Raw genomic sequence first — 21,937 nt, 5'->3', positions numbered from 1 at the left:
AGCAGCGTCACACTCACTTTGTCTTCTTCCTCCTTCTCCGACACTCTTCCCTTCTCCTCCTCACCTCACAGACGTAAAGCGTGATGAGACAATTCTCCTGTCAGAACAACTGACAAAAAAAGTTTAGATCATGTTTGTATCTGTGGAGTAACGACAAACCGAGTCGATGTAAATGCATTGGTGTCTCTGTCCAATCAGAACACTTCCCCACCCCCAGACGCTGAGCAGAATTAAATAAAGACAATTTAACGAGTTTTCCATGTAAACCTCAATTCAGAATTATTATTTTTCCATCTGAACTCGAAGAATATTTTAATTCAGAACAATGAATTCGGTATTAAAAACATCATGTAAACGTGGCCAGTGTGGCGTTCTAATAACATATATAAACTTCTCTGTCTCCATGGAAACAAGCAGGTGAACGTAGTCAAGTTACAGGTCAGATCTGTGGAGAGGCAACCCCCCTCACAGTAACAATATCTAGACAGATAAACAGACACTTTGAAATAATCAGGAAATGCTGTGAAACAAGCCAGAGATACGTCAGAATAAGTCATAATGTAATGAAAATCTATATTTGTATCATTATTATTTAAGTAATTTTAATTATCCTTGATTCTTTTTTGCAGTAATATCTGGAGTTGTACTTGTGGTTGTACTTTAAGTTTCACTTTCATGTTTATGTGTTTATGATCCAGTTCAGTTCAGTTATTTCCTACACAACAGCTCCCTCTGCTGGTGGAGGATATAGTGACTTTTATTTTAAACTTTACTTGTAGAAGAAGCTTTGTTGTGAGCAATAAACATTAAAGGTGCACGGTGTAACTTTTTGGTTGTGTTTCCATGGAGATGTCGCTGCTCTGTCTGGAATGTTCCACAGTGTGACATTAAACAGTTCTATGTTACATTTATTCAATTACAGGCAGTGTTGGGGAGTAACAGATTACATGTACCAGAGTTATGTAATCAGAGTACAAATGATGAGTAACTGTATTCAGTTACAGTTACTGTTTCAGTGAGTGGGAATTGGATTACAGTTACTTTATTAAAATAAGTGGATTACACAGAGGGATTTTACTGTTTTCACATTTTGGGCTAAACCCCCCCCTTTTTTTTCTTAATTCCACTCATTGCCGGACACTAAACCAGGTCTAAACCAGGTCTGAACCAGGACTAAATCAGGTCTAAAACCAGGTGTAAAACAGGATTTAACAGGACTAAATCAGGCCATGCGGACCGTATCTCCTCGTCTTCTATCAATAATATTTTTAATTTGGTTCAGTAAAGTCTGGACTTTTTATTTTTGTTAGGTTTATCTAAACATTAAAAACAAGAAGAAAGACAAGAGGTTAATTCAGTTTTACTCGCGAGGAGAACGGGCAGAGAGTGGGCATCAAAACCAACAGTCTCCACACGTTCTGATGACTCAAGGCCGTTCTCCTCTTTTTATTTCATTAGGAGGCCCTAGTTACAGAAAGATAATTCTCAAGGGGAAACAGCAAAGACATAATAAGAAACTGATGAAGCTATGCATAGTACAAACACATAAAACATGATTAACAATCAGGAGGTGCCTTAGGTCAGACAGCATCATAACTCTTCATGTGTGACAGTGGGAGTTGGCTTCATGTGAGGAATCATCTGGAGGTTCACTAGAGCGACAGGACACTGCACACAGTTGTCAAACACACAGAGGTTATTCATATTCATACAAGTGATTGGTACATTATAAATCAAAGAATTGTAGTACATAAATGGTTAACTCATAGGCCTAGAATATCACACAAGTATTTAGCAAATATGGGATAATAAAATTATTCTGACAATTTTCTTTTATCAGATAAAACATCTTATGTGGAGATTTCCGAGTCTTTGCTTCTCTACAGAAAATCAAGTAATCCAAAGTATTCAGATTACAAGTAATTTACTGTTACAAACTACATTCTGGTGTGTGTAATCTGTAATCTGTAGGGGATTACATTTTAAAAGTAAACTTCCCAACACTGATTACAGGTGGGTTTATAGCTCCAAAATACCTAGAAAAACAGACATTCTGACGGTGAGCGGGGTCGCCTCTTCACAGATCTGACCTTTAACCTGGTCTGGTCTGGCAAAACGGTAGCATCTCCAGTGAGAAAAGTGTTTGACGGTCTCTCCACACACAGAAAAGTTACACAATGAACCTTTAAAGCTCACATGATTCTGTTTTTTGTAGTAGAGGACCTTTAAAGACCCCAGTCATGTGATTTGTTTTGTGATTTGTTTTGCGTGAGCGCAGAGGGACCTGAGTGACCTGGACCTGGAGACCCTGGCGCCCTACATCCCCATGGACGGCGAGGACTTCCAGCTGATGCCCATCGTGCCCGAGCCGGAGGGGTGCAGCGGCCCGCCCCTGCCCCCTCCCCGCCAGCCCAGCTTCAGCGACATCGCCGGCCTCTTCCAGCCCCTGACCCCCGCCGCCCCGCCCCAGAGCCGCTACAGGGCCCCGCCGCCCCCCTCCGCCTCCTGGGCCCCGGGGGAGAAGAGAGGCCCCCCCCAGGAGACCGTGGAGTCCCGGGCCAGGGCCTACATGCTGGGACACGTGCCGCCCTCGCAGTACCAGGCGCCCCCCTGCGCCCCGCTGTCCTCTTTGGGCGGCAGGCAGAATCTGCAGTGGCCGCCAGACCCGCTGTTAACGTACCAGCGCCGGGCCTCGCCACTGGGGGGCAGTAAAGGCTTCGGGCTGGACGCAGACGAGGAGCGGCCGGCGTATCTGCAGCACGGACCCCCACACATGCTCAAAGGGTCAGTCACCGCACACGTACACACAAAACTAACTGTGTCATAGAGCTTTTTCACAACGGACGGAAGTGTCTCGATGTAGGTTTGTGGAACTTCTGGTTAATGTTTTTCTGTGGCAAAATGTGTGTGTAAATGTGTAAATGTGTGTGTAAATGTGTGTGTAAATGTGTAAATGTGTGTGTAAATGTGTGTATTCTCCAGCAGCTTCATAAATCTGCCCCATCACCAAATCTTCAACCAACAAACTCCACAAAGGATAAACATTCTAACATGAACAATTTATCCACAACTGTCAAGAGAAGAAAGACCAAAACTGAAAGGAAACGACGACGACGCATTAGTGACACACTGAACAAAACTAATGTTATGGTCATGAATAAAACAGAAGTAACTTGACTGATTCTAGAATTAAAATAAAAAATTGGTTTCATGATGTCGATATTAGCATACCGTACTTTCCGCACTATAGGTTGCACTTAAAAGCCTTTAGTCTCATCCAAAAAGCGTCTGCCTATGAATTTATTCGTGTGTCTTAGTACGACTTTAGTAAACTACAAAGCCGCTCCACTTGCAGCGTTACGGCTCCCGTCATCAGGAGCATCAGGAATAATACAGACTGTGATTCCTTTTAATATCGAAATGCACCTGTCGAGAGACAAGCTCATAACGCCCACTTTAAACTCAAGACTGTTATAAGACAGAGAGACGGCGCCGAGCCACTTACATTCATCACTGAACTGAACTCCAGGGAACAGGAACCACACTGACTCGGATCATGACAGACGGATGTGGACGTGTGGACGCCGGAATCACCCAACTGTTTCAACTATTATGACTTATTGTGAATACGAAAACAATTTAGCGTCTCAGACAGTTTTTTTTTTACGCGTTACAATTGAACAAAGTTGAGAGTTATTGTGAACACGTTAAATAAAGTTTGAACCGACTTATCGAACTGTTGTGCTTGGTTTAATGCGCCTTATAGTCCAGCGCGGTTTATATGTGAAAAAAGTCCAAAAAAAAAAACATTCAATGACAATGCACCTTATATCCTTTCAGTTTTGGTCTTTCTTCTCTTGACAGTTGTGGATAAATTGTTCATGTTAGAATGTTTATCCTTTGTGGAGTTTGTTGGTTGAAGATTTGGTGATGGGGCAGATTTATGAAGCTGCTGGAGAAAACGACACACATTTACACACACATTTTGACACAGAAAACCATTAACCGAAAGTTCCACAATACTCAAAACAAAAAAAAAGGAAATGTCAAAAAAAGGAACAATTCACACTGTGCACTCACACACGCCGTATCACACGTTGACGTCCGTTCTGTTTTGTGTTGTGGTGTTGTGTTCAGGTCCAGTGAGAGTTTTGGACGAGCCTACAGAGACATGAGTCCAGTCAGAATGCCCCTGACCCACAGCAGCAAACGCGCCTACACCCAGATGGACGTGGTCAGTGTTTTGTTCTCTCCGTCCGTACACGGCGGGTAGTGTCTCTCCTGCTCACCTGTGTGTTTGTGTGTGTGTTTGTGTGTTTCAGGGCCAGTGTAAAGCGTCAGAGGGAGTGTGGAAGAGGATGAGGGGGGAGCTGAGTGGAGCTCTGGATCGTTCCCTGAGCACCAGCGCTCTCTCAGGTAAGAACAGCAGACACGAGGGTCGACAACCTACGGCTCCAGAGCCACATGCGGCTCTTTCATCCTTCTGTTGTGGCTCCCTGTGACTTTGGAAAATACATAATAAGTACCGTATTTTCCGGGCTATTAGACGCGCTCTTAAGCCTCTAACCCCATCAAAAAACGACCGCACGCCACAATCCAGAGCGCCCCACACACGAATCCACTCGGGTGTCCCAGCACGACTTCAGTAAACTATAAAGCTACAAACACACACGGAGCAGACAGCGACCGCACAGCGAAACACACCCACACACACACTCATCACTCCACGCCGACGAGGAACGGAACAGAGGAACGAACCGAAAAAAGCGAGCGCGACGTGCCGCTTCTAGACACGACTGAACAACTGAGTCACTGCGAACACGCCGACAATCCGCTGGTCCCAGACACACCCTCCCTACACGCCACAACTGAACAAAGCCCAGAGTCACCGTGAACGAACAAACAAACAAAACCACTCACCCATCACACTGTTGGGTTTCATTTAAAGTCCCACGCCGTTTATTTGTGAAAAAAGTTAGAAAATAGACCATTTAATGACAGTGCGTCTTATAATCCAGAGCGACTAATAGCCCGGAGAATAAGGTATTTAATCACAATTTATTTTCATTTTTTGTTTGTTTTAAATATAAGTCTAAATTTGTAGATAATGGTAATCTTGTAACATTCAAATAAAACGTTTTAAATATTTTTGATGCTCAAAATATGCGACAAAACCTCTGATGTGCGACTCTCCGGCACAGATCTGCAGCCCGGACTTACCTGCACCAGAAACATGATTTATTGAGTAAAATGACTACAAAATACAGAAGCAGATGCATTTTTGGTTTGCTGCAGATGGATAATTTTGGTTTGGATTTTTATTTCCTGCAGGAATAGACATTGAGTAGTTCATTTGAAATTAAGCATTCAAGTTCAAAATGTTTTTGTTACATCCAGAAATAAAATTCCATGTTCTCTGTAGCATTTTTTTGATTTCATAAATGCAAAACAAGGATCTGCGTTGTTCTCCTCATTTTAGAGTCAAGAGGGTTTTGTGAATCTGTGCGTTTTCTTTTCTGTGGGAGACGCTTCAAAAGGCTCTTTGAGTATTTAAGGTTGACGACTCTTGGTCTAGTCTAAATCAGCAAAGATCGTCATATCAAAACTTTGCAGCTCTAACCGTTAATGGCCGTCATACTCCATACCACTTAGAAGGTTGGACTCACTTTGTCGTGGTAGTGTTTGTCTAAAGTTTAAGTTTGTGTGACGTGCTTGTGTGTCAGACCCAGAGCTGTGCAGGAGGGCTCCAGACGGACGGCCCCACAGTGGAGACTCCATACAGCAGCACCGGAAAGTCCCAGTATCCCGGGAGTACAGCCAGCGCCCTCAAGAGCCACTTCCACTACAGCATGTCCCCCAGTACCAAGACCCAAGGTGAGAGCAGGAAACTGAAAAAACACACTTTACTGCGTCTGTATCACTGCAGTACTTTACTGCGTCTGTATTACTGCAGTACTTTACTGCGTCTGTATTACTGCAAAACTTTACTGCGTCTGTATTACTGTAGTACTTTACTGTGTCTGTATTACTGCAGTACTTTACTGCGTCTGTATTACTGCAGTACTTTACTGCGTCTGTATTACTGCGTAGTACTTTACTGCGTCTGTATTACTGTAGTACTTTACTGCGTCTGTACTGCGTCTGTATTACTGTAGTACTTTACTGCGTCTGTATTACTGCAGTACTTTACTGCGTCTGTATTACTTTACTGCGTCTGTATCACTGCAGTACTTTACTGCGTCTGTATTACTGCAGTACTTTACTGCGTCTGTATTACTGCAGTACTTTACTGCGTCTGTATTACTGCAGTACTTTACTGCGTCTGTATTACTGCAGTACTTTACTGTATTACTGTAGTACTTTACTGCGTCTGTATTACTGCAGTACTTTACTGCGTCTGTATTACTGCAGTACTTTACTGCGTCTGTATTACTGCAGTACTTTACTGCGTCTGTATTACTACCTGTGTGTCTGGTAGTTGGTGTCGTCCATGTTTTTAGCCCTTGTTCTGTTAACGTCCTAAAATAATCGACTAACACACGACACCAACACTTTCACTTCTCTAATACTGAATTATACAACTTAAAACCCTCAGGTTTTCCTCGGGGTCACACAGACCCAAAGAAACATTGTTTTTCCTTCCCGCTCTCTTGGGGCGGGTCAGTCAGACCCAGATATTTATTTTCTCACCTGGCGAGAAAATAAATAAATGATTGGGTCTGTGTGACCCCGAGGAGAACCTGAGGGTTAAACTGAATTTTTCTTCGAGGTTGTGTAGTTGAAGCACAGACTTATTTTGGGGAGCTGGTACTCGGCCAACAACAGCTTTCTGATTTAGCGTCCACGTTTTTCTCCAAGTCGAACAAACGAAACATAATAAAACAGTTGAAGCGTGAATGTGATATTGTATCTGAGATCCAAGTAGGAGATGGATTGATAAATGAATATGATTATTTCGACTCACACATCACAATATAATATAATAACAAAGAGGAAAAATATAAATGATAATAATAAATTCTATAAAAAGGCCACATTTTCGAGTTCTCCGGTGTTTTAAATCATGTGTTACAGGTCAAATCCCGTGTTGTTGTCTTGTGTGCAGGTTTAGCCACGCGTCTGCTGGGACCCTCCTTTGACTCCGCCTACCTGCCCGAGCTCACCCGCTACGACTGTGAGGTGAACGTGCCCCTCCAGGGGAACCTGCACCTGCTGCAGGGCTGCGACCTGCTCCGAGCGCTGGACCAGGCCACCACCTAAAGCCCTGCACCACAGCCCCGCCCACAGCCCCGCCCACAGCCCCGCCCACAGCCCGCCCACAGCCCCACCTACAGCCCCACCTACAGCCCCACCCACAGCCCCACCTACAGTCCCACCCAACCTCCTCCCTGCACCACTGCGCCGCCCACAGCTCCGCCCACAGCCCCACCCAACCTCCTCCCTGCACCACCCAAAGCCCCGCCTACAGCCCCACCTACAGCCCCAGCCCCACCTTGCCTAATCTACTCTGAACCTTCTGCCACAACCCCACCCAGAACCCCACCCAGTCCCAGGGCACCAACCGGAGCCCCACCCCAGACATCGTCACTCCCGCCTCCTCCGCCTCGGGACGACATAAAGCGCCCGCCTTCCCAGCCCCATCCTCCTCCACCAGGGGCACCACCCCAGCCCCCTTCTGCCTCACCACCCTCCCACCCCGGGCACCACCCTAACCCCCTGCCTCCTCCGCCCTGGGACCACAAAGATCACCCCCGAGAACCCCAATCCCGGGCATCACCTCTCGCCCCAGCACTTCCACTCTCCCTCTTCCGCTCGCTCCAGCCCCTCCGCCCCGCCTCCTCCTCCGCCCCAGCCCCTCCTCCTCCGCCCCAGCCCCTCCGCCCCCCCTCCTCCTCCGCCCCAGCCCCTCCGCCCTGCTGGACAAACCACATATGGAGCTCCAGGGCGTGACCGCACCAGGAAGGACCACTGCTCTGGGATCACGGGGGCACATCGGGACTGAGCGAGCAGCGCCGCCGCCACAGTCCACCGCAGAAAGGGATATGCACTTTCACTGAAATGACCTCAGAACATCGAATCCAACCGTTTGAACTGATTAGTAGAGCTGAAAACCCTCAATCATTTGGCATATTTTTTGTGTATTTCTCTTAAATTCCTATATCTGGAAAAAATACTACGTAAAAAGTCGGCGTGTTCCCTCTTTTGTCCAGAAAGGGTCTGAATTAGAAAAGGTTTCGAAGGTCACCTGGACACTGTTTTTGGAAATGTTTGGACTTCCAACCAGACAGCAAAAACACAATATTTAGGTGAGTTAAAATGACTTAAATTAAGAACGTTTGACTTTATTTGAAGTAGATTCAACATTTAAAAAATTATCTACGAATGAAAGTAAATGTGTTTTTCTTAATTCAAGCAACATTCGATTTCGTTTTATTTTAAGTGCAAAGAGTTGTGTATTTTCATATTTTACGCACAAAAAGTCTTCCACTGGTAGATAATTTTACTTTTGATGTGAAATTTACTCAAATCGCGATAAAACTTTAATTCAAACGATCTGAACTTGGCTGGATTTTAGATTTTGCAGTGCAGAAAAAAATGATCAGAGAAGTTGGTCTAGACTCTTTTCACGCTTACGGAAAAACATTTGGAAACACACGGATGACGACTTCCCGTGTAGTTACCAACACTGGGCATTAGGGATGTGCAAAAATATAGAAATATCGATATATCATGTCGTTTAATAGTATCGATATCCTGGGCTGCTGTATCGATATATCGCCAAGAGTATTTTTTTGGTTTATTTCACTAAATTATTTTGTTACAGCTTCAGTTTTGTTGCTTTTTTTTCTCGTTTATGCGACACATTTGACATTTTCACTGTTTTGATGATTAAAATGGGCATGTTTTATATAAACTTTGTACAAAAAGTGGTTTAACAAAGACTTTTAGTATCACAGACATGATTTAAACGTGATTATTTTTATTGAACCGTATCGAATCGATTCAAAACATATTGTATTGACTCGAAAGTTCACTGTGTCGAAATATGTATCGCATCGAGGTGATAAAACCGTGGATTCAGCAGCAGCGTTTTCACAACCTGCTGAAGCTTTCCACGGGGAATTGGACTCAAATCACGTCTACGATGTCGCTTACAGACAACTGTTTGGAACTTTTTTTAAATTTAGATTAGACAAATGAATAGATAATTTATAAAAGAAAAAAAAAGAAAGAATACAATGAAAAAAACGAAGAAAAGAATGAAGAAAACAACACAACGCAACATTTTCTCAGTTTTCCAGAGTTACTATCGCCAACAGAGCCCAAAGAAAGTCGTCACCCGCATGTTTCCAAACGTCTTTTTTTACGGTTTTGTGACGTGAGCGTGAACAGATCCCGTTAACCTGCCCTAAACTAGGAGTTAAAAGCGAAACTGCCGTTGTTGTTATGGCTCAGTACTGGCTTTAACTTAATTTAATCACATAATTCTCCTTAAACACTGTCCGGATGATCACATTTTCTGAAACTTTTTCTACTTTAGGACCTCCAAGAAGTAAAAACAGAACAAAACGAGGACGAGCGAAAGTAAAATACAAAAATATTCTGAATTCACGTCATTTTAACTCATGATATCCCTTTGTGTCCAGTGCAGTTTGAGCATTTACTGCGGTTTGTATATATAAAACCTGCCTTAATACACACACGTACACGCACATACACACACTCACGCACACTAGGTCAACTTTCCACTTCAGGGAATCCTATACAAGATTATCCCTAGTACAAGATCTATGCACCATCTATCTATTTTTGTGCATTATGACTTAAACTACCTATATCTCAATAGACACTGTGCCTATACGAACCAGACGACGGCCCAAACAACTTGAGTTCAGACCCAAATTGTTGTATATTTAAATCTATTTAAAGATAAAGAACCGAAAACATAAAAAATATAAACGTATACGTGGTTTAGGCGATTAACCGAGTAGCAAAATGGAAGATATCTGTAGCGTTTTCTGTTTTTTTTTTTTTTTTTTTTTCCGAAAGTCTGGCGTGAAGCGTTGTAAATGAGCGCGGGTTTTATAGGCAGTGCACGGTCGCACAACGCGTAGACTTTGTGCCGACACCTTGTATTTTCATAGTCACATTTTAAAGCTGAACTTGTACTTTATTATAACGCCGGGCCTTGGCAGCGGGGCCGCTCATATACTCACATGTTATTGTCTATGTTAATGGACCTGCCTAAGTGTTTTCTCTCATCTGTAATGTGACACTTGTTTGTATAATTAAGATTCTAGATTCTACAGATATATTCCTATACTCTACTGTAACACTGTTGTTGTTATTGTTGTCCTGTTTCAGTCATCTTAAGTCTGCCGGCCCCGTAGGCTCAGGCAGGTTTAGTAGCTCACGTGAATACAGGGTTTATTCTTATTGTGCAATTATTTTTTTTTGTATTTTTCCTTAAGCAATCCCTATTTATGTTTGTTCATACTCAGCAGAAAGCTAGTTTTATATTCTACACTGATAAACGACGACGAGGACACACTAAATGTACAGTTTTCGCGCAGACTTTACAGTGAAGTGCAGGCGTATCACGTGGAGGTGGTGTGCACAGCGGTCTGTGGGACTAACTCTACTGCAGACATTTTCACATCATCACAAAAACATTCGTCGTTCGACCGTATGTAGCATCAGAAATCTGTGTTCGTCTTTGTAACAGTAGCATATGAGCGAAACATTACTGGAGCTCAGTTCTCATCCGATTTACATTCCTTTTTTTTTTTTTTTTTTTTCGTTTTTTACAACTAAAACAAGCTTTTTCATTACACGCTTATGAGTTTTCTTTACACAGATTCCTAAAAAGAAGAAAAAAAAAACATTCTGTCATTTAATTTGCGTCCTTTTCCGCAAGTAATAGTTATAAGCTAATAAAAATAATTTGGGTATCTGGTATTTTGCACATTATACAAAAAAGAGGTTTAAAATTTGGGATCCGTCGCCTGTTCCGACATGTTTCTATTTAGACGTGCAGGTTTTCCGACACTTTTTAGTATCGCTATTCCGAAAAGAATGATTCACAAAGCTCACATGCAGCCTCTGTTTTAGATTAGATATTTTCCCGCAGGCTGGCCTATGCTCGTTTTTAAATTTTTTAAATTATTCATGTTGGAAAAGCGAAATGTTTGGAAAATAGTGAAGCGCCGTTACTCCAACAATGAAAAAAAAAAGTCGAAGTAATGTTTATACCACTATTCCAACGTCATTATTAGACGTCAGTGTCTAAATAGCGGCATGTCGGAAAATTTATACTTTTAAAAACGTGTTTTAGCGCATTTATTTCTGTTCAATTGTCAAAATATCATTAAAAAATCATTGCAACAAAAATATAAAAAAAAAAACGAGATACTCCTTTTTGTCAGCGTTAGTCCGTGAAACATTTTTTAGACCGTGATCATGATCAGAAGTGCTAAAAAAACAAATAATTGGCATGTCAACTCCACTCCTCCTGTGCACACCCTCAGCCTCCTCACCGCAAAGACCCACCAAATCCAAAACCGCAAAGACCCACCAAATCCAGCTCCAAAACCACAGGCCCACCAGCTCCACACCACACAGTCGACCAGCTATAGAAGCATAGTGTCCTAGGGTTAGATTTTATTCTAAATTGTTGACTGAAACTTTGTACGGAAGCCCCGCATGGCAAAGGTGGAAAAAAAAAAAACAAAAAACTGTTCTATGGGGTCCAGAAAAACAAACAAAAAGACTACTCAAACCAGAAAAATGAGCCCAAACGACGTGCCACTTTTTTTGTTTTTTTTTGTTTTGTTTGCCGTTCAGGGCTTCCGTACATTTGTCTGGCCAGTACCGCGCTTTGAGACTTGCTTAAACCGGAAAAGTAAAGCAAGAAATCCCCTCACAGGTCACTTTGAACTCACACGTATGTAGCATTTTAAACTCTGTTGGAGAAGTTACCACAAACCCGATCGTCCCTCTCCCTAAACTAAACCCTAGTCTAAACTTTAAATATATATGCAAAAAGTTCTCGCCAAACTCTGAGAATTCCCTATAAAGTTAATACAAAGTCAATTAGCTTTACTGCCTTTTAACACGTGTAAAATCTGAATTACTAAGAGGCTTGAACACAAAGTAAAACATAAAATATAAAACAACCAACTAAAATTTTAAGCAAAGACTACCAGGTTGCACTTCAGTTTATGTTTTTTAATTATGTATTTACAATATTTATTAACTCAGCAACAAAAAAGATTTAGCTTTAACAGCCATTATGTACGGAGCAAATTTCGTCGTCATGGAGTTGTTTTAATGATTTTAACAGCAAAAGAACAAAACTACCATAATTTTGGAAAAAAATTGTTAAATGTACTGCAACTCTTAACTGTAAAGGATACAAAAATTAATAAATTAGAAAAGAGATGAAAAGTCCAAAGTTTTTTTTTTTAGGAAAAAGCATATTCCTGGCTAACATGGTCACCGAAAAAACATCCTAAAAACAAAAAGAATTATACAAAAACAGTGCAATTGTACAAAACAGTTCAATTAAAAGGCGGTAAGAACACAAACACTAAAAATGTACACAATGAGAAATAACGTACACATATATTCCAGGTAAAGCAATAATATCTCCATGGAGACAAGCAGGTGATGGACTCTCCACCAGAAAAGTACACAATGCACCTTTAATTACATCCCGGTAAATAGAAAGTATTTAAAGGCCGCCACACACTACAGGAGAATTTGCCCGATTTTGGCCGCGATTATGTTTGAGTTCGGGAAGGCGTAACCCGATTTTGTGTCTTCGTGTGCCATGATTTATTTATTTTTTTAAGCCTGCTCTGTCAGATTGTAACCACTAAACATCAGCAACGCTACGGTAACGGCCAAATAAACAGAGCGTCAGGGCCAGAGGAGTGACGGACACAGAGGCGCGAAATACAAACTCGACATAACAAAAATAATGAGAAGACTTTATTCTGCACCTCTCATAAAGTTGTAAATTAAAAGTGCAGTATTTCATCCACATTCTCCTTACAATTTATCCTCTGCAAATAATGACTCCAGTCCACAAAACCGCCCAATTAATCCAGTTTGAGACTTTCTTTAAAAGTAAAAAGGTGGGAGTAGGTCCTCACGTGTGTCTGTTTACATCCGCACAGCGCACGGATCGAGGTGAAGCTGCAGATTTGCGACAGTCACTCTACTCCCTGTGAACTTTATCGACAATCTTTTATGCTTTAAAAAAGTATTGCACCACATTTCACCAACAATAACAACACAATTTTGACTTGGATCTAAACTAGTCTAGTGCAGTGCTCTGGTCTTCTGAACACTTCACAGCAGGGGTCACCTAACTTTTTTTCTCTGCGGGCCACGATATCGCTCCTGAACGGGGTCGAGTCAGCCGTATGACAAATTGTATGACCCAGAACAAAATGACACCAGCAGCCCTCACTGTGTAGAAGAAATTACTAGTCTAGCACAACCATCCACAATACTATATCAATGCATAATTCCTGGCACATACTTTATTTAGTTTATTGTTACTAGTGGTTTTTACTAGTCCTGAACTGCACAACAGATCTGTGCGGATGCATTGACTGTCACTGTTTGATCTCGAGTTTGTCAGGTGATGAAAATTCAGCTGCAAATGTAAATACGTCATATAATTATTTCAATATAAATATAAATACTTCAAATAAATATTAGTTTTTAATTTAAAAAAATCAACAAAATGCAAGATGCAGATGTTATTATTTGCCAAAAAGTCACTTTTGAGGTTTGCCCTGATAGGAACAGTTCAAGTGGTGGGGGGCAGTCAAAGGTAGTTAGGCTGCCTCTGTTCAATTTCATTTCTCTCCAGTGACTAGATCAGGAATCAGAATCCACTAGACCAGGGGTGTCCAAACTTTTTAAATCAAGGGCCACATATCTAAACACAGACAAAGCAGAGGGCTGATGAAGGGTCGTAGACTGGTGCTCAGTACAGAGAATAGATGAAATATGTACATGTTTACCACGTTAGAATGAGCCATCAGACTTTATTCCTGCTAAGATCCTTAAAACCACACACTAAATTTTAAATATTAGCTTTATCAAAGTAGATTTTCAAAAAACTTGCAGCAAAAAGTATTTTTTTTTTGATGCAATGTAATTTGGGTCAATTCTCCTGAACGTCTGAGGGCCAAGAAAAATTTGTCTGAGGGCCGCATTTGGTCCCCGGGCCATAGTTTGGACATGCCTGCACTAGACGGTTTGCAAAAAACCCAAGAGTGTGATTTTGGGCACCAGCCAATCAGCGAAAAGTCCTACATTCTGTGTTGTCAACGATTCCCCAGATCAAGGATTTAAAGCCGGGACAAAGAAAATGTTTCTTCCTACGGGATTTGGGAAAAGCTTAATATACCAGTTAACCCCGTTAGCGGCGCTTTACATACATCACGACCAGACAACAGCGATTGGTTAAATTAAAAAAGGTACCTGTCTACCGTAGAGCGAATTAATCCTAATGCTGCAAGGTCACACTGTTTCTATGAAGTGAAACCAGCTGATGAATCAGGCAGTCCAGAGCCCGCGGGCCTTAGTTTGATGACCCCTGCTCAAGAGTCTCAGAGCGAGTGGCTTTACTGCAAACAAGAAACAGCCGACACAATCACGCTTACAACTTACAACAATATCCTGTGGTCGGCAGACAGATCCCGCTGCAGTTTTTGCAATCGAAGTCTTAAAATCACACAAGATTCTCCTCGTGTCTGTGGTGCGCGCTTTTTGTCGCACGTTTAAAAATCATTCAAGACCGAAAACTCCTGTAGCGTGTGGCGGCCTTCAGGAGGAACAGTCCAGAAGGGTGACTGCTGCGTACTGAACTTCGAGGGTGACGTTTGTTTCTGTAGAGTCTCCCGTCCTCGACCGCTGCCTCTCCGCCTGCACTTTAATATTACGTTCATTTGGAGCCGGGTCGGGGGCCGCACCTGAGCGATGACAGATCACAGTGCGGCGCTCCCCTGGTGATGACGAATGAAAACCCACGAGAGCGAGTTTTGGTTAGACGATCGGCGAAAATAAAGTTTGTTTTTTGAGATTTAAGAGGGTCCAGGAAGAGTGTGAAGAATGAGTAGGCTGGCGTTGACTAAGCCTACGCAACGATGGCCTTTAGAGCTGTTCCTTACGGTGAGATTCTCGTAAAAAATGCGATTCAAATTTCTACACGTTTTTAGATAATTTGAATTTTGGCGGTTTGCTTTTTGGAAAGAAATGTACGAAACTATTTTTGGACCATATTTTGGTGGCGTAAAGCATGTTGCAGTAGATTTTGGAAGTCAAAATTGAAAACTTAAGTAAAAGGAGCAATTCTAAACCTGTTCTGGCGCGAATTTTAACCGGCGAATAAACTGCAGCGCGTAACGGTCGATTCGCCTCCCCCACCGATTTCATTCTCTGCACTTTCTCTTTAAAGATAATTCAGTTGTTTTTACGTTGTTTTTTTGTTTATGTTCTCTTTAGGGGATTAAGCTTCTTCGTTGTCAGTAGTTACATTTGCTGATTCTGCCTTATCTGTGCTAAACTGTAATGGCCATATTATTTGTATGAATTGGTATCATGTTATGAGTATACATGGAGAACTTTTATGTTTCTGCACTGATCTCTCATTAAAGCCTAATGATTTTACTCTCCTCCTGCTCTCTTGTCTTTTTTTTTTATTTTTTATCTTTGTTTAGTCTTGAGTGTTTAGTTTTTATTAGGGCTGGGCATAAATAAATACAATTAATTGCATTAATCGCATGAGTTCGAGTGATTAATCGTGATTAATCCCGATTAATCGCATGTTATACGCTAAACCAATTAATGAATAAAAAGTAGAGTATAGTGCACTTTTATTGGAAATGTAAATGAAAGAGCATTTCTTTCAGAGTTGAACCCTCAGAGTTTTCAAGGTTTTCTGAAGGCTCAAGAAAAAATATTGAATGGACTTTTGTACTACTAATATATTTTTTCAATATTTTTTATATATAATATATAATATATTTTATATATAATATAATATATAATATTATACACACACACACACATATATATATATATATATATATATATATATATATATATATATATATATAATATATATATATATATATATTTTATAATATGTCAGTCCTTCCAAGCAAATTTTTATCATTTTAAATACTTTTTTTTTGGGGGGGGGGGGGGGGGGGGATCATGTTCATGTTCTTATATCAGTTCAAAGATGGAATAACACAAGATATGATGAAATACATCCATTTATTTACATGATTTGCAGGTCTTTGAAATTTGGGAAGTAATTTCTGTTCCATGTTTCATACATGGTCTGTTTAAAACGTATGGAACTTTAGAACCAAAAATGGTGCAGAAAAAAGGTCAACAGTTTCATTAACTACAGTACATATGTATCTGTTGAATACATTTTTATATCAGATGCATTAACTTGAATTTTTAGCCTTGCTGTTTACTTCTGCTTGACCGGGCCCTTATATGACGAGTTTGATGTAGCAGGAAGTCTCCTGCAATAAACGTTTATGCTAAGTTTATTCCTGCCGCTATCAGGGTGCACGCCTGTCTCTCCCTCCCTCCCTGAGATGGGCGGAGGAAGGGCGGCTCACTCAGAGCCTTGACCGGGCTCACGTATATCAGTGGATCCATAGAGTTCACAAGACAGTATCTTTTCTATTTCTCTTTTAATGTCCTGCCAATAATTACGAAGAACTGGGCAATCCCAGAAGATCTGTGAGTGATCCACCACCATGCCACAATTTCTCCAACATAATGGAGGAATGGTTTTGTAGAAACTTGAGATGATTAAAGGGGTTCTAAAATATCTCATTTTTGTCTTCCAATCAAATTCCTTCCATAGATTACTGTTGACACCTTTGTGGCTGATCACAAACACATCCCTCCATGTCTTATCCTCAATAATTACATTTAACTCCAATTCCCATTTATCTCTGATGTCCAGTGTATGTTCTTCCATATCTCCCATCAGCATCTTGTATATTAATGATACACATTTCTTGGTCAGCAAATGTTTTTCTTGTATTGTTATAAAGTATTGCTCTATACCTGTAGGTTCTGAAGTCCAGACCAGACCCGGACCTGCTGAGCTTCTGAGATCTAACGGGATCAGACTTTGACAAACTGATATGAACATTATTTATGCCTTAGAAAAAATATCATTTACAAACACACCTCTAAAGTAAAAGCAATGCAGCTTTAGTCCATGCATGAGGTAAAATGATAAAATATGTTTATTCTGTAATTCCAAATTCTCTTAAAGTAGCCGGTCAGAGTCAACCAGAGAGCCCTGTCTGGTCTATGGTGACCGCAAATGACTGGATCATCAAGAAATCACGGCTGAATTGATATTTGAGTCTATTATTAAACTGAGAAAAGCTAATATTGATACTTTGCAGTGACATCACGCTGGGGATGTTCATTTTAACGTCAGAGCACTAGATATAAGATTTAAAGTGTGTATTCCCACGTGCACATTAAGGAAACACTTTGCCCTGTACAATAATGAAATGATGGTTTTAACTGTCCACACAAACAACAGTTATAACACTATTACACATACAACAGGACTGTTCATAAGCCTCCTGTAAAGACAAACTACACAGAGCGTCACACATGTAGTGTGACTACATCTGGCCTCACACATGAGCACCAAACTATGTAGGAGAAATGTCCACACTCACAGGGTGATACCATGATGTAGGGGGTCACTGATGTTACAGATTGGAATTTAGGAGTTCTAAGTTAAAGCAGCTGCACTCACGTGGCCTTTGTGAGTGTTCGACTCTGACTAGAAGTAAATTTGGGGACACCACTCAACAAATGTTGAGAAATATTACCAATCCAATTTAATCAATTACCTATGTTAATTAATTAATTAATAATGAATTAAACTATTGATCTGAAGGTTCATAAATTCTTGACCATATCAGTGACCTGCACATTTTGAATGACATCACTGGAAATAACATCACTATTCACCAAAGCAAACTGTGGTTTATGAATATTTATTGACCAAGTTAAACAGAAACATTTAAATATGAAATATGCAAATGAGTGTAGGTCGCTCTAAACTGGTGTCTAGAAATGTGAGATTAGATAACTCTTAAACTGTGCCTAAAGTTCTGTGTTGAGTCTAAACTGATGAGGCAAGCCATTCTGTGACAGTGCACATACAGTGCTCGTCCCTTCGGGCTGAGCCCGGCCGGGCCCCGTGGGCAAGGGCCGGGCCCCCCAGGCGCTCGCTTTCGAGCCCCACCCCCACTCCTGGCTCCAGGGTGGGGCCCCGGCTGCGCCATACCGGGCGACATCACGGTCCTTGTTTTTAAACTTTCCATAGGGGTTTATAAACTGCTCTTAGTCTGCCCCGTCACCTACAACCTGTTTGCCATGGGAGACCCTACCAGGGGCATAATGCCCCAGGCAACACAGCTCCTAGGATCATTCGGGTACGCAAACTCAGTACAGTAGGTATTAGGCAACTGTCTGCATCTGCACCACCTCCATTTCTATCTCTAATTCTGTCTCTTCGTTGACTTCTGTCTCCCCGTCGACTTCTGCCTCCCAGTCGACTTCTGCCTCCCCATCGACTTCTGCCTCTCAATCGACTTCTTCCTCTCCGTCGGCCTCCCAGTCGACTTCTGCCTCCCAGTCGACTTCTGCCTCCCCATCGACTTCTGCCTCCCAATCGACTTCTTCCTCTCCGTCGGCCTCCCAGTCAACTTCTGCCTCCCAGTCGACTTCTGCCTCCCCATCGACTTCTGCCTCCCCATCGACTTCTGCCTCCCAATCGACTTCTTCCTCTCCGTCGGCCTCCCAGTCGACTTCTGCCTCCCAGTCGACTTCTTCCTCTCCGTCGGCCTCCCAGTCAACTTCTGCCTCCCAGTCGACTTCTGCCTCCCCATCGACTTCTGCCTCCCCCATCGACTCTGCCTCCCAATCGACTTCTTCCTCTCCGTCGGCCTCCCAGTCGACTTCTGCCTCCCAGTCGACTTCTTCCTCTCCGTCGGCCTCCCAGTCAACTTCTGCCTCCCAGTCGACTTCTGCCTCCCCATCGACTTCTGCCTCCCCATCGACTTCTGCCTCCCAATCGACTTCTTCCTCTCCGTCGGCCTCCCAGTCGACTTCTGCCTCCCAGTCGACTTCTTCCTCTCCGTCGGCCTCCCAGTCAACTTCTGCCTCCCAGTCGACTTCTGCCTCCCCATCGACTTCTGCCTCCCCATCGACTTCTGCCTCCCAATCGACTTCTTCCTCTCCGTCGGCCTCCCAGTCAACTTCTGCCTCCCAGTCGACTTCTGCCTCCCCATCGACTTCTGCCTCCCCATCGACTTCTGCCTCCCAATCGACTTCTTCCTCTCCGTCGGCCTCCCAGTCGACTTCTGCCTCCCAGTCGACTTCTTCCTCTCCGTCGGCCTCCCAGTCGACTTCTGCCTCCCCGTCGACTTCTGCCTCCCAGTCGACTTCTGCCTCCCCGTCGACTTCTGCCTCCCCGTCGACTTCTGCCTCCCAGTCGACTTCTGCCTCCCCGTCGACTTCTTCCTCTCCGTCGGCCTCCCAGTCGACTTCTGCCTCCCAGTCGACTTCTTCCTCTCCGTCGGCCTCCCAGTCGACTTCTGCCTCCCCGTCGACTTCTGCCTCCCCGTCGACTTCTGCCTCCCCGTCGACTTCTCCCTCCCCGTTGACTTCTGCCTCCCCGTCGACTTCTGTCTCTTCCTCTACCTCCTCTATTACCCTCTCTGGCCTCACCTCTTCTTCTACCTCCTTCATTGCTCTCTCTGGCCTCACCTGATCGTCTAAAACTTCAGGTGATGTAAGCAACCCATCTAACTGAGGCGTTGTGTTGTCAGTGGAGACAGATGGTTCTGCGTTAAGTTCCTCCCTGACCTCAACAACAACCTGCTCATTCACATTTAGAACTTGGAAGAAATTAAAGTTTTGAATGCCGACAGAATCTGACAAGAAGTTCATAAAACTCTTCAGATTCCCATCGGCCTGCAACTTGCTCATAAAAAACTCCAATTGGCCTTTGAGTTCAGCTGCTTCCTCAAGCTTAGCTTCCATGCTCTTCACAATTCGGTCTTTTCTCAAGTTTTCACCTTCTAATTTCTGGTTTAACGAGGAGAGGAGAGCAACTTTTTCCTCCAGCGCGCAAATTTTAAGTTCATATTCCTGCTTAAGAACTTCGGGCTCCCTTTCCTTGTTGACCCTCTCTAAATCCTGCGGCCGGGATTGTGTTTGTGTGACAGCCGTCACTTCTTCCACCTTGTCCTCTTCCTCTACCTCCTCCATTGCCTCTTCCTCTTCCTCCTCCATTTCCCTCACTGGCCTCACCTCTTCCTCTGAATTTTGGTCCACCTCCTCCGATGTCGTCAGAAAGTTCGCTGGACTCCATGACTCTTCACTGTTACTTGTTCCATCCTGCTCCATAATTGTCCATCTTCTCCTAGCGGCGCACTTCGTTTTGTTGTTCAGTGTATTCATTTGAGTATCGTACTGTGCCCTCACGTCCCTGCGCACGTCCTGGTAAATAGTCCACAGCTCGCTGAGTTGCCTCTCAATATCACAGATGTGAAATTTGAGCTCCGCGATCTCAGCTGCTTGGTTTCTATTTTTCCTGACCTCGGCCCACAGCGCATCGATCTGGGCCCGATTGGACTCACACGCTTTGCAAGTCCGAGGTCTGGCCACGTCCTGCATTTCTGATGACTCGGCCATTTTATAGGATGTAGACGGGTCGGTGGCTGTGTTCTTCGTCGCAAAACGTTGTATAGCGTAAAAGATAAACAGTCAAATAACTCGCTCTCACTAATGTTCAGCTCTTCTGCCTTTTGTCAAAGTCTGAAAAAATGACGCAAATGTCCAACACTTACAATCTTGGTTTCTTTGAGTTGTATATTTCAATATTTGAAATTTGAAATATTAGAAAGCTTTGAAATATTGCCTAGCAACAAAGAGTTCCATGGCACTGGGGTGGGGTGGGGGGGTGAGGGGGTTCTAAGGGTTGCCACGGCGATTCTAGAACCACACGATTGCCATGTTGAAATGAGAGCTTTAAATCAGATTAAAATGCCTTAATTTGCAATAAAAATTCATTCCGCTTTAAAAAAGACCATGTAAACACTTCATCCCTAATGTTTATTTAGGGTGTTTTCACACTGACAGTATTTGTTGCACCAAACGGTCCATTCGAACCAGAAGTGGTTAGTTCGGTTCGTTTGCGTTGGTGTGAAAGCGTCAATCGGACTCGGACCCGAACCAAATCAAGCGAACCGAGACCTCAAAAAAGAGGTGGTCTCGGTTCGCTTGAATCCACCAAATGACCAACTTTGGTCCGGTTCCTCTGGTGTGAACGCGAACCCGGGTCCAAACCATAGACAGTATGGACAAACAGACTATTCCAAATGCATCATGGGAGGGACACGCGTCTCCTCTGCCTGAAATGACGCTGTACGACTCCAGTGCAGTAACAGATTGTTGTCCAGACGCAGACGCGATTCATTTTCGAATTATTTTACCAACAATGGCCAATACAGAGAATGAAACACACGAAGATCAGAGCAAGTATCAGTGTGCAAACGTGTGGCTCCAGAGTGAGTCAAAATTGGGGGTGTGTCCCCCTGTTCAGGACCTACACACACAGAGACGACCCGGTGTCCCCCGTGATCACACAGCAACCAACATTTGTTATTTTAGGCTTTAATTAACCAAATAATTTCATGGCAATAGGCAATCGCCCATTCAATTGATACAACTTTAGAAAGTCCCTGTTTTTAGCCTAGTGTGAGAAATACAGTCGGACTAGATCCAAACCAGAGTCCTGAACCAGCGGGGGCAGGTCCAGTTCAGGCCGGGCTCAGAGGAGCTGGAG

General features: G+C 43.0%; 1 protein-coding gene across 1 annotated transcript in view; it reads left to right on the top strand.

Moving 5' to 3' along the window:
* Positions 1–7,214, top strand: part of epas1b (endothelial PAS domain protein 1b) — a 147,308-nt gene extending 140,094 nt beyond the window's left edge. The window contains exons 12-16 of the mRNA XM_055163017.1: positions 2,279–2,784; positions 4,138–4,234; positions 4,323–4,416; positions 5,724–5,874; positions 7,106–7,214. Coding sequence (XP_055018992.1) covers positions 2,279–2,784; positions 4,138–4,234; positions 4,323–4,416; positions 5,724–5,874; positions 7,106–7,139 — 882 coding nt within the window. The 3' untranslated portion in view covers positions 7,140–7,214. The remainder of the gene's footprint in view (positions 1–2,278; positions 2,785–4,137; positions 4,235–4,322; positions 4,417–5,723; positions 5,875–7,105) is intronic.
* The last annotated feature ends 14,723 nt before the right edge of the window (positions 7,215–21,937 follow it).

This window comes from Boleophthalmus pectinirostris, unplaced genomic scaffold, assembly GCF_026225935.1.
Source record: "Boleophthalmus pectinirostris isolate CB_2022bp ecotype Guang Dong unplaced genomic scaffold, ASM2622593v1 HiC_scaffold_5, whole genome shotgun sequence".
Classification (NCBI taxonomy): domain Eukaryota; kingdom Metazoa; phylum Chordata; class Actinopteri; order Gobiiformes; family Gobiidae; genus Boleophthalmus; species Boleophthalmus pectinirostris.
The sequence above is the reverse complement of the archived record's forward strand: the minus strand, read 5'-3'. Positions and strand labels throughout refer to the sequence as shown.